General features: G+C 30.7%; 1 protein-coding gene across 3 annotated transcripts; it reads left to right on the forward strand.

Annotated features, from left to right (window-relative positions):
• The first annotated feature begins 1,672 nt into the window (after nucleotides 1–1,672).
• On the forward strand, nucleotides 1,673–12,719 carry LOC111701448 (ectonucleoside triphosphate diphosphohydrolase 5). 3 transcript variants are annotated; one of them, XM_023472737.1, is made up of 18 exons: nucleotides 1,673–1,761; nucleotides 1,826–1,903; nucleotides 1,994–2,092; nucleotides 2,734–2,813; nucleotides 2,988–3,018; nucleotides 3,153–3,184; nucleotides 4,705–4,812; nucleotides 4,970–5,016; nucleotides 5,734–5,815; nucleotides 6,055–6,165; nucleotides 6,654–6,733; nucleotides 7,107–7,174; nucleotides 7,764–7,809; nucleotides 8,180–8,227; nucleotides 9,194–9,298; nucleotides 10,591–10,719; nucleotides 11,579–11,676; nucleotides 12,192–12,719. In XM_023472737.1, exons 2-18 carry the CDS (start codon nucleotides 1,833–1,835, stop codon nucleotides 12,277–12,279), a joined length of 1,323 nt encoding a protein of 440 aa, XP_023328505.1. In that variant the 5' UTR covers nucleotides 1,673–1,761; nucleotides 1,826–1,832; the 3' UTR covers nucleotides 12,280–12,719. The 3 variants fall into 3 exon arrangements, with proteins under 3 accessions (XP_023328505.1, XP_023328504.1, XP_023328506.1); XM_023472736.1 differs by lacking the exon at nucleotides 3,153–3,184 and having other exon boundaries at nucleotides 2,988–3,050; XM_023472738.1 differs by lacking the exons at nucleotides 1,673–1,761; nucleotides 1,826–1,903; nucleotides 3,153–3,184 and having other exon boundaries at nucleotides 2,003–2,092; nucleotides 2,756–2,813; nucleotides 2,988–3,050.
• Nucleotides 12,720–13,325: the final 606 nt, after the last annotated feature.

Genomic DNA, 13,325 nt, shown 5'->3' on the forward strand with positions numbered 1-13,325 from the left:
TAACTATTTTTATTCTTAAAAAATATAACAATTTTCTACAATGTATTATTAAAATATAGTCATATTTCTCAAAAATATAACAATTTTCTACAATGTATTATTAAAATATAGACATATTTCTCAAAAATATAACAATTTTCTACAATGTATTATTAAAATATAGACATATTTCTCAAAAATATAACAATTTTCTACAATGTATTACTAAAATATAGCCATATTTCTCAAAAAGATTAACTGCACTTTCCTAAAATATAACCTTTTTTTTGAAAATTCACCGTTAGAGAGGTTCTGTTAAAAAATAGTTTGAATTTTGAGTCAAATTATTTTCGATTCTCGTCAAAGCAAAATAGAAAATGTTAAAGTTGAGAATAGCAACTGTTTTCCTTCACAGATTTTTAGATTCGAAATCTTTTTAAATTCGTAAAAACTTCTTAAATTCACAAAAAAATAACACAAATCATCGCGTTCCTGCAATCATCTTTTATTTATATAAATAAAGTTGCAATTTCTGTTTGATTGATTGTCTGAACTCATGAACCCCAGGACCGATTTGTCTAACATTTGATTGGGAAACTTGGGAGAACCACGGAAATGTTGCTTGGTTTTGAGATTCTAAGTTGCGTAAATAGCAATTAAAGAGTAAGACTTTATGCAGGTAAACAACGGGAGTAACTGTAAGTACCCGGGGCCGGGGCAACGCTGGGTATATCCCAAGCTCTCTCTGATAAAAGATTTCTACAAGTTTAAGATATTAATGTCATGGTTTTCAAAAAATCTAAGCAGTGGACAATTTTGAAACAAATCTGTCAAAAACTTTTGTCTTTTTGAAGCTTATACTAAAGAAACATTGAATTTTTGCGAAAGTGATTTCCGGAAAATTTAGAAACCCTAATTACATATCTGTAGTAAGAGACGAGGTTGCGGGATTTGAGAGATAGATAGATAGAATGTAGAGTTCGTTGAGTACACAGCGGTTAACAAGTGTACACTTTAGGTAAACATCAACTTACACAGTATGAGTTCACGGTAATCTGTCGCGGTGGCACTAATTACCGATGTATTTTATTCGCGTTACTGATTAGATTTTATTTTAATTAATTGGTATATTCTTAGAGAAAAAATCGTTCACTAGGACAGACCCAATTAATTTTTACACACTACGTTACACGTACGATACGTTTACGTTTCAGTTTCCTTTACCATAGTTCATTTTATTATTGTAAACATACTTTTCTTGTTTTCTCTCTGTTTGTTAGTATTAAATGAACTTCAAAACGGTTGAACCGATCGGGAACAAATTTTGTGTGGGACCACGCATGGCACCATGGGGAAGGTTTATGGGGTCTGTCTTAGAGAACGATTTTTGGACCCCACGAAATTTTTTATTTAAACCCACGACCTTTTTTGTTTTTGTTATACTCTATATATACTAATGCTCAGAATTGAAATAGAAGATGGATGCGAAGCGCCCTGAAAACCTAGAATAATATATTGTGTTGACGTTATATATAGTTTTGAAATTTTAATACTATCTATAACTGTGGTTTCTTTTTATGACATTTAAGTTTCGGTATATTCCACATTTTGAATTTTAGAAAATTCACCAAATGGCATTTCCTGTGCCCCTTTAATACATAATACCGTAAGTTTAACAATTACATGTCTCAGCTCCTATATAGCACTATGAGCTCCTACGTGCAGTTTTTTTTAGTGGAATGTAGTCTGAAATAACCAAAATCTGTTTGAGGTACAATTAAGGTGAAAACAGTTAAGAATAAAATAAAAAATATTTTTACATAATTACAATAAAAACTTATTTTAGAAATAATATGGATGATACACTTAGGAGACGTAAAAATATAGTTCAAGAGAGCAGTAGTTCACATCATACACAGAAAAGGTTTTTTTCATAATTCTTTTTTAGATTTAAAGAATATATTTATCTATGAAATAAGTTTAAAGAGGTTTAATTTTTATAATATGTGTTTAGGACTAAAGGAGAAGGTGGATCCCTTCTAGTATATTTAGTTGCTGGGCTAGGGATCTTATCTCTTTATATATTTGTATTCCCCAAACATACAATTAATAGGTGATAAACAGTTTAATATGTTTTCAAGTTAAATGCCAAATTTATGAAGAAACTCGTTATCTTTGCAATCTAATGTCAGAACAGGGGTGTATTTTTCTAGAAAAATTATTTTTCTCTTCCCCCTTCCCTCTCCCAGAAGTTATTCACGTTAAGGTGTTTTTTTTCTGAATTAAGGAAAATAAATTAATTTTGGGATAAAAAGTATCAAAAAGAATGAAATAACTTGTCGTTTAATGTCAAATTTTTTTTCTTTCCCCGGATCAACAAAATAATTCTTAAAAATATACACCCTTGAGGTTTAAACCTTTGATAATACAATATTTGAATTCATCGTTTAAAATATTGAAGGTCTACGAAAACAGATTGAAAAGATATAAGAATTAGAAAATTAGAGTATTAGGAGAGTTATCATTTTCTTTATTCATCTAATTAAGTTCTTTTTCTCACTGGCTCTAAATATTTACATTTTAAAACAATACAATTTTGATAAGCATATGTCAATTCAAATTTTATAAATTAAAACTATTAATTTTTTATCCATTGTAATATTTAATTGGGGTAAACAACTTGATTTAACACCCCTTAAAGATTTATTCTTATTTTCAGCTTTCGTAAACTAATTGAACACTATTGTTTTCTAGACAAATTTTGAGACATGTTGAGACTAATCTGAACTCCTATGAGTTGATGGAAAAAAAACATGCAGTTATAATAGACGCAGGTTCAGATTTTAAATTTTACATTAAATTTCTAAAATAGAATTTCAGAAGTTTGAATTATGAAGAACATTTACATTAGCAGATTTTTAAAATAACTTTAAAGAAAAAAAATTAGATTTTTGATACATCGATGTCATTTAAAATCTTTATTTTGATGATGGGGTGTTGTTTCCTAGGAAGTACAGGGTCAAGAGTTCTGGCATTTTCATTTTATAAATCAGCTGTTACTGGAGAGTTAGGTAAATATTTTACATTTATAAATCAGCTGTTACTGGAGAGTTAGGTAAATATTTTACATTTTATAAATCAGCTGTTACTGGAGAGTTAGGTAAATATTTTACATTTTATAAATCAGCTGTTACTGGAGAGTTAGGTAAATATCTTACATTTTAAAATCAGCTGTTACTGGAGAGTTAGGTAAATATTTTACATTTTATAAATCAGCTGTTACTGGAGAGTTAGGTAAATATTTTACATTTTATAAATCAGCTCTTACTGGAAAGTTAGGTAAATATCTTACATTTTAAAATCAGCTGTTACTGGAGAGTTAGGTTAATATCTTGCATTTTATATATCAGCTGTTACTCGAGAGTTAGGTAAATATTTTATATTTTATAAATCGGCTGTTACTGGAGAGTTAGGCAAATATTTTACATTATATAAATCAGCTCTTACTGGAGAGTTAGGGAAATATTTTACATTATATAAATCAACTCTTACTGGAGAGTTAGGTAAATATGTTATAATTTATATTTTAGCTGTTACTGGAGAGTTAGGTTAATATCTTATAATTTATAAATCAGCTATTACTGGAGAGTTTGGTTAATATCTTATAATTTATAAATCAGCTGTTACTGGAGAGTTAGGTAAATATTTATATTTTATAAATCAACTGTTACTGGAGAGTTTGGTTAATATCTTATATCTATAAATCAGCTATTACTGGAGAGTTAGGTTAATATCTTATATTTATAAATCAGCTGTTACTGGAGAGTTAGGTAAGTATTTATATTTTATAAATCAACTGTTACTGGAGAGTTTGGTTAATATCTTATAATTTATAAATCAGCTGTTACTGGAGAGTTTGGTTAATATTTTAAAATTTATAAATCAGCTATTACTGGAGAGTTCAGTATAGTTATTTTGCATTTTTTAAATAAGAATTTTTGAGACATTAAAATATTGGATGGAGGAATAAATGTATTTTGAGGACTGAATTTATATGCTTTGACGGAAAATAAAAAGAGGAAGTTAATTCCAGAAAAATAATTTTTTATTACAAAAATGATGATTGGCAAAAATACTCCTTAAAAAATTGGCGCTTTTCGCACATTTCTCCTATTTTAGCTGTGATTTTTTTGTGCTTTTATTAAAAAGATTATTTTTAAGATATCCAAGACGAAGCTTACAACATATTGTAAATTCGAGTTAAAATGGCATTCATTTTGTCATGGGTTTATTATTCTATTCTATTCATGGTAGTCGAGGGTTCCATGTTTGGTTCCCTCTCAGAAAAAAAACTATCATTATCTATATTTATTTAACTATTATACCTAGCTAAGGAACCCAGCTATACCTGGAACCGAAACCTTTAATATAAAAATCTACCTATCTCATCCTGAAATATTTTAACTAAACTAAGAACATTTCCGCGTTTCTAACTGTTTCCATTACAAAATTTGAGGCAAATCGGTAATAATCTATGTTTGTATGTTCGATCATATTTCATAAACCCCTGGATCAATTCGCCTCAAATTATGATTGTGAACTCGTTTAAACTACAGGAATATTGTTAGTATTGTTTTAAAGTTCTAATTTGTGTGTGTTGACTTTTTTGGGGTAAGCCTAGTGTCCAGGCAAAGCTGGGTTCCTCAGCTAGTTTTAATATTTTAGTTCTTCACGATGAGTTGTGGCACGAAGTTAAGCCAGGTCTATCATCCTTTGCAGACTCCCCAGACAAGGGAGGAGAAACTATTCTTCAACTTATTCAGATTGCAAAAGGTAGGATTATAGTTGACAAATTATGATATTTTTGTTAAATTGTACATTTCTCTAGTTGCCCCAAGTAAAAAACTTTTTTTTCAAAATGAATTCTTTAAATTTTAAAACATTTTCTTTAAAAAAAAATTAAATTAAAAACTATTCTAAAACGTTTAAGGTCGAATACCTGAAAGTCACTGGGCAGAAACACCAATATCATTAAAGGCAAGGAGTTAATAAATGTTTCCTTTTTTATAATGTTTTGTATAATGGGAATAGAATAATGTTTTTAAAATGTTTTGTATAATGGGAATAGAATAATGTTTTTAAAATGTTTTGTATAATGGGAATAGAATAATGTTTTTATAATGTTTTGTATAATGGGAATAGAATAATGTTTTTATAATGTTTTGTATAATGGGAATAGAATAATGTTTTTATAATGTTTTGTATAATGGGAATAGAATAATGTTTTTATAATGTTTTGTATAATGGGAATAGAATAATGTTTTGTATAATGAGAATAGAAGCTTCGTGGAAAACTTGAATTTGGACTTGTCGTCAACAATTTCTTGAAAATCAAATTGTTATGAAATATTTCGGAAGTACAAAATATTATTTTTTATCCTTCAGAGCAAAAACAGCAGATGTTTTAAGTATGATTTATATTTTGTTTAAAAAGCCGATTTCTATTGCTAATATAAAGGGAGATATATGACTTTTTTTGTTGAGAAATGTTAATAAAAACTTAAATCATTGAAAAATAGTCATTTTTCGAATTTAAAAACGTCGTTAATTATAACTTTCAATCAAAATTTAATTCTGGGTTAAATAAAGGAATGGTTCATCTAATTTCGAATATGTTATTTTAATAATTTTTTATGAAAGTACTTCCGGAATTCGTTTTTTTGTTGACTTTATGTTCTTATTTGTATATATCAGGCTACAGCTGGGCTTAGATTACTACCAGCAGAGAAGGCAAAAACTCTTCTAAACACAGTCAAATCTACTCTTCTCAACTCAGGTACATCTAGGGCGGGACATCTTAAAGGGACTGTAGACGTAACTTAAAGTACCCCTCACTTTGTATAGGTTGGTTCGATTCACATCGGTAACCTTTAAACCTTTGTCTGATTAAGGATGAAGCTGAAAATTGACTGCCGGAATTTCTACCGATTTGGCGTTTATTGGATACTAACAAACAAATTAATGAACAGACGGACAAGCCAAACATACATTATACTAAAATTGGTATTTTTTTAGGATTTAAAATAGTTTCTGGTGACCCTGGAGTTGAAATCATGTCAGATTTAGAGGAAGGAATATTTGGTTGGGTGACGGTCAACTTCCTGCTCGACAAGCTGGGAGAGCCAGGTCAGGAGTTTTTGGTAGTTATCTTGCTTTGTATGCTGATCTTCCTGTAAGCCTCTTGAACGGTTGAAAATAAGAACAATAAAAGTTCGCAAATTTTCTTTCATGTTATTGGTGTATTTTTAAACAATTTTAAATTGAAATTATTTTAAAGCAACATTTATTATTATACAAGCAGCCCTAACCCTCCCCCTTGGGTTAATGTGAGTTGCCACAGCCATTTTGACGATTACTTGACAAAAACAGACAAGGCATAAAAATATTTGTATATTTTTTAAATATTAATTAATGTGAAAATATCACCTCAGTTGGGAAATATAACATTCAAAACATCTAAACGCATAATAATCTCTCTTTTATCTTCTGAATGGCTAACGATTTTGAAATTAACGTTTTTGTCGTTCGTTAACTTTTAAAACCGCGCCTTTTTTAACCGAACGTTTCCTAGTCCTGCAGTAGCTGCAGCACACATATCTAATCCTTGTACTTAGGAGACTCTGCAGTTGCACTTGATCTTGGTGGTGGATCAACACAAATATCATTTCTTCCAGTTCATGTGTCAACTTTACAGGTACAAATTCACATATAGCTTTGGTTGATACCAGGTCTAGCTTTGGTTAATACTATCGTTTTTTTGGTTGGATTTTCCTTATGTTTATTCTTGTGATAAAAAGACATAGTTTAATATAAGTAAACTTGTGTACAGAATATGGTTTTGAAATGTTGTAGCCTTATATTTTTGGAACAGTATTTTGTGCTGTGGCGCCTTTACAAGTCCAAAACCCTTAAAAATCTTTAAAATAAACAAACCAAGTTATTTTATTGCCAATCACTGACCACAAATCTCAATTATCACAATAGCCTTACCCCAGCGCCGTGTGGATAACAAGGCTGATGATTGAAGAAAAAGGTTTAGTATTTTTTCCATAATTTGCGTATTTTAGGAAACACCGGAACAGTTTCTTCACATTAAGGATATTTCTGGAGTAGAAACTTCAATTTATACACACAGGTTAAATAATCTTTAATCGAAGAGTGAAAAGTGCTAAAAAAAATATAGAGAATAAATAATAATAATAATAATAATAATACATTTTCTATTTTTTCTTCATTTGTACTACCGTACTGTAAAGCAAAATGAAAGCACAAAACAAATTCCGTGCAAATGGTGATGTTTTTATTGATTTCATGCGTAAACTTGTTTGTTGCAAGCAATTTTATTTGCACTCTTTGTATTTGCTATGTCATGCCATAGATCCTTCACTTATTTTATCTCAAGAGGAGCTTTAAAATAAATCGGAAGAACTGATTATTTTCAGACGTTATAAAACATTTTCTTATTTTTAATAAACCCTGGTTCAAAGTGCTTTAAATGTTTTGAATTTTAGTCCATTTTTCTTAGAAAGAAATATTCAATAAATTTTTTTTTTCAAAAATCACCAATTCAGTTTTCTTCCAATAGGAGATGACCTTTCTAGATTACCAATGATTATAAAAGATTAATTTGTGATTATGAAATTTACCGAGTAAACGAAAGGCACTTAAATCTTAAATCAGTGTACAATTTATGATCTCTAAATTTGTAAATAATTTTTTCTCAGCTATTTGGGACTTGGTTTAATGGCTGCTAGGAAAGCAATACTTCAGGTAAAATATTGATTGCTAGATGAGCAATTTTTAAAAATTTTCTTGGGGTCAGTAAAAGAAAAGCTTTCGAATATTTTCTGTTGTCAGAACTATTGTTTTGTAAATCTCGGGATTAAGTATTGATCTCTATCTAATGGAGACCTACCACTTAAATTAATATCCGGCAGGCGTAACTTTTATTAATGGATAAGATTTTAAAGTGCCAACATTGGATATCGAGATATATAATAATATATATAAATGTTGTTTACCAGAGCCAGTATTTTAACTGCAGTGTCCAAGAAAAATATAAAATGTGTTCACATAAACATCCACTTTTGTGACTCTGATCTTCTCATTTGAAACAATAAAGAATATTTGAATTATTAAGGCGGCTCGGACTCAGAATGGGGAATATGTCAATCCTTGCTTTAAAAAGGTAAAATTTAATTTGATTTTTATTTTATTTTATTGAAAGAATGACGATTAGAAATGAAATGTTAGAATTGTATTGAAGAATAAACCATAATTAGATGAAAATATTTAGGTGCAGTTTTTATTTGTCTATGAGCGGTATTAGAGAATTATTATCTGTCTTAGATGTCATTAATTCTATGTCCACACAGACCAGCTTGAAAGTATTAGGATGTTAATTTTAATCTGCCTTAATTTTTAAGTACAGTTAAAAATTTTCTCAAATTTTTAACATAGGATTGAAAATAGATTTTAAAGGGAGTGTTTTGGAAAACTTCTTTCGGATTCATTTGAGACATATTTAACTTTTTAAGGATCTGTAAATCCTGAGTTTAAGCGCAAATTCGACGTTCAAAACTCTTACTTTGGGGGTGGATACGTTTTCAGAATTAGTTTTTTATTATTATTAAATAACGACGACATGAAATGTAAAAAAGTTCTTCAATAAACTACAGACGTCATGTATAGGAACATGTTGATAAAATTAAATTTAATCTTATCATCGAAAATAAGTAATCTTGTTCAATTATTAGATTCTATTTTCTCATTATTCTCAAAGATTTTCGCAGATTTTCTATAATTATTATTGAAAAGACGACATTTGAAGAATTGGAAGAAATCTGCGAATAAATTCAAAGAAAATAAGAAATTCAATATAATAATGAAAACGAAAAAATCGATTTTAGCATTAATTTATTGATGAATTTCTTTTGAGAAACATGTTCCTAACCATCTATTCAGATTAATGTATAATTTTTTCTTTATTTTTTGTTGTCGTTATTTAATAATTAAACAAAACTAATTCTGAAATTAAGAATAGTTCTGATTAATAAACATGTAAAAATGGTTTGTTTGAAATTTAGAAAAATAGTTGTAATAGAGTTCAGTATTTTACCGCATAGTGGCGCAAATTTCATTATTGTCATTGTAGGCTGAGAGCTGGTCGTTCCATGGTGAAGAGTTCAGTATTTTACCGCACAATGGCGCTGATTTCAATACTTGTCACCAGCTTGTTAGCTCAGTTTTAAGTTCTAAGGTAACCAAATAAGATTATTCAGAACTAATTTTAGACGTTTTTTCGTCATTTTGAGATCTTTCAACAATTTAATAAACAACTTTTACTCATCTGATCTAAGCTTGTGTTTAAAGACTAATTGTCAATTAATTAAAGACGGGTTTATATGAACTATACAATGAAAATTCCTTATTTAAATGACCCATCTATGAAATTTCTCATGTATGTCCCTGGGTCCCATCTAAAAAATGTCATATCTATAAAATGTTTCGTCTATAAAATGTGCTATTTATGAAATGTCTTATCTATAAAATGTCATATCTATAAAATGTTTCGTCTGTAAAATGTCCTGCGTTTGAAATGTCATGAAATGTCATAGATATATGAAAAGCCAATCTAAGAAATATCCCGCCTTTGAAATATCATATATATGATATTTCTATGAAATGTCCCAACACATGTTTATACTGTCAATGAGTATGGTTTCACAACTTTTGCTAATGGTAGATGTCAAAGTCTACTACAGTCAACAAGAATGGGTTCACACCCTTTGCTAATGGTGAATGTCAAGTCTACTACAGTCAACAAGAAACGGTTCACACCCTTTCCTAATGGTGGATGTCAAAGTTTACTACAGTCATCAAGAATGGGTTTACACCCTTTGCTAATGGTAGATGTCAAAGTCTACTAGTCAACAAGAATGGGTTCAAACCCTTTGCTAATGGTAGATGTAAAAGTCTACTACAGTCAACAACGAGTATGGGTTCAAGCCCCATGCTAATGGTAGATTTCAAAGTCTACCACAGTCAACAAGAATGGGTTCACACCCTTTGCTAATGGTAGATGTCAAAGTCTACTACAGTCAACAACGTGTATGGGTTCAAACCCGATGCTAATGGTAGATTTCAAAGTCTACTACAGTCAACAAGAATGGGTTCACAACCTTTGCTAATGGTAGATGTCAAAGCCTACAGAATACATTGCTACTTTTGCTGAATCAATATGTATTTATAAGTTCAATTAATGCATTTCTGAAATCATTTTGATTATTTGAGTGCTTGGCTGCTGACTAAGTATCGACTTGTAAATACACAATGAATGTATATTCAGTTGAAATTTCAATATGAATAGTTTTAACAAATACCGATCAGAACAAAATTATTAAACATTATATTTTTAATTGGCTCATAAAAAATTTTCGCATGTGTTTGAAAATAAATACTAAAAATATATCTATTATAAAACAAAAAAAAACTTGATTTGGTACTTTTTTTTGCAGGTTTTTATAGAAAATTAGAATTTGATTTGTTTAGAACATTCATAGTCCTTCAGAGTTGGAAGCTCGTAGTATTGTTGCCTTTTCATACTTCTATGACAGAGCTGTAGATTCAAACCTTATTCCGAGCTCAGGGGGTCAGCTCACATTAGCTCAGTATAGACAGGTCAAATAGTATTTTATTAATTCAATAAATAATGATTATGTTTCAATGGATTCAGATAAATATACAATTCCAAGGAAGGAGTTAGATTATTAGGACTCATTCTTTGCAAAGTACCCCTCGAGATGAGTTCTGTGGATCCTGATGTACAGTGTGTCCCACTAAACATGAGTTCTGTGGATCCTGTTGTACAGTGTGTCCCACTGAACATGACTGTTTAGCCGATTTGAAGATCGTCTTTGATCTTTGGCATTAATCTGTCAACTTTTATTCTTGAAATAATAATCTACCCGAAATCCTGGTATTTCAAATATCAGAGGCCGAATTTAAAGAGTTTGAGTCGCGGCCTAAATTTGATACGCGTCTCAAATATGGTTGGTTCCACTTAAAATGATATTCAATGTTTCAAGAATTAAGTTGGCGCTCAATTGAAACCGGTTTTTGGCGGATTTAAGACGCGATTCAAATTCATTAAACTCGGACTCTGGTCTTCCTTTTAAATGCTTTCCAAATTACTTGAAATCGAAGATAAAATACAATCTTCAAATTCTTTCTCAATTGTCATGTTTTTGAGACACCCTGTAGATAATTAAACTGGAATTCTACAGTGATAACCAGGAAACTCTGAAATAGGAAGACGACTTAATAGCAATACGTTTATATATTTGATCCTGTTGCAAAGCAAATTGTTTTACCAGACAGTAGACACTTATTAAATCTATACTAAAGTGAAATTGGTCTGTTTACATTGCACAATTGTTGCGTCTCGTGCTCATTGGACTATTTAAAGTGATAACTTGAGTCTGAACTCCGTCCTCCTATTACACAGTTTTCTGGTTCTCACTGTATAACAAATATTAAGGCTGGTGAGAGATGGTGCACAGACCTGGAGGCTTCATTTCAATGCATCGATCTTACCTTTATATACGCACTCCTCTCAACTTACGGAATCAAAGACAGGTGAGTTTAAAGGGACTGTACATGTAATTTTAAGTCACCCTTCAATGAAAATAGTAGCATGTTCGATTCACAACAGTATTCTTAAAAGCTTTGTCTGATCAAGTATGAATTAGAGTAACTTGTCATACCGCCCCTTTACAAAGTACAATACAATACAAAGTTCAAGTTCGCTTCAACTGCATTCAGTGATTAATCTTGTCAATTGTCTATTGATAAAATAATAAATATGATAACGACGCATGGATTTTATCTGGTTTCAGACTATTTTAATAAAAGGTTGTGAAATTTTAATTTCTCTTGAAAAATGACAAAAAGCGAAATAATAATTGATACAGTGGGACCCATACAAGACGACTTAAGAAGCGTTAAGATTTTAAAGCTACTGTAAAATTATTATCTCTATAACAGCATCTAATACACACAAGACAACAATGTTGTCCGGCTATTCCACAGTTTTGTGGGTCTTTCTGTATATAATTTTCCACTCATAAATGTAAGATATATTTTTGTTTCAGTACTCCGATTGGTATTTACAAAAAGATCAATGGACATGAAACCAGCTGGGCCCTTGGAGCTGCGCTTGATCTTCTTAGCCGACAATAGGACTCTTGATCTTCTTACCCGACAAAAGGGCTCTTGATCTTCTTAGCCGACAAAAGGACTCTTGATCTTATTAACCGACAAAAGGATTCTTGATCTTCTTAGCCGACAATAGGACTCTTCATCTTCTTAGCCGACAATAGGACTCTTATTCTTCTTAGCCGACAAATGGACTCTTGATCTTCTTAGCCGACAGTAGGACTCTTGATCTTCTTAGCCGACAAAAGGACTCTTGATCTTCTTAGCCGACAGTAGGACTTTTGATCTTCTTAGCCAACAATAGGACTCATAATCTTCTTAGCCGACAATAGGGCTCATAATCTTCTTAGCCGACAATAAGACTCATAATCTTCTTAGCCGACAATAGGACTTATAATCTTCTTTGCCAACAATAAGATTCTTGATCTTCTTAGCCGACAATAGGACTCTTGATCTTCTTAGCCGACAGTATGACTCTTCATCTTCTTAGCCGACAATAGGACTCTTGATCTTCTTAGCCGACAATAGGACTCATAATCTTCTTAGCCAACAATATGACTCATAATCTTCTTAGCCGACAATAGGACTCATAATCTTCTTAGCCGACAATAGGATTCTTGATCTTCTTAGCCGAAAATAGGACTCTTGATCTTCTTAGCCGACAATAGGACTCTTGAGCTTCTTATCCGACAATAGTTACATTATCTTTATATTGTTATCAGTCATCACGGAGCAATTACAGGGTTATCTATTACAAGATAAGAATTAGTCGTCAGTGACTATTGTTCTTAATTTATTCAGGCTTTATTCAGGCTTACAATTCCCTGTTTATTTTCGCTTTCAAATGAAAAAAAAACTTTAACCTTTAGATCGTCTTTAAATCCTCTTTTTTTGTGGGTAACCCTTTAAAGTTATGAAGATGGAAACAAGACATAGCACAATAATTAATAAGAACGCTGTCCACATACAAATCAGTTTTTATTGGTTTTCTTCTTTAAATATTCTAGGACAGCTCTGCTCACACAGTAGTTTCTAAACAAGGCAACCTTAAATGATTATTTATTAGCTGT

The sequence above is a fragment of the Eurytemora carolleeae genome, unplaced genomic scaffold (genome assembly GCF_000591075.1).
Source record: "Eurytemora carolleeae unplaced genomic scaffold, Eaff_2.0 scaffold361, whole genome shotgun sequence".
Taxonomy (NCBI): Eukaryota; Metazoa; Arthropoda; class Copepoda; order Calanoida; family Temoridae; genus Eurytemora; species Eurytemora carolleeae.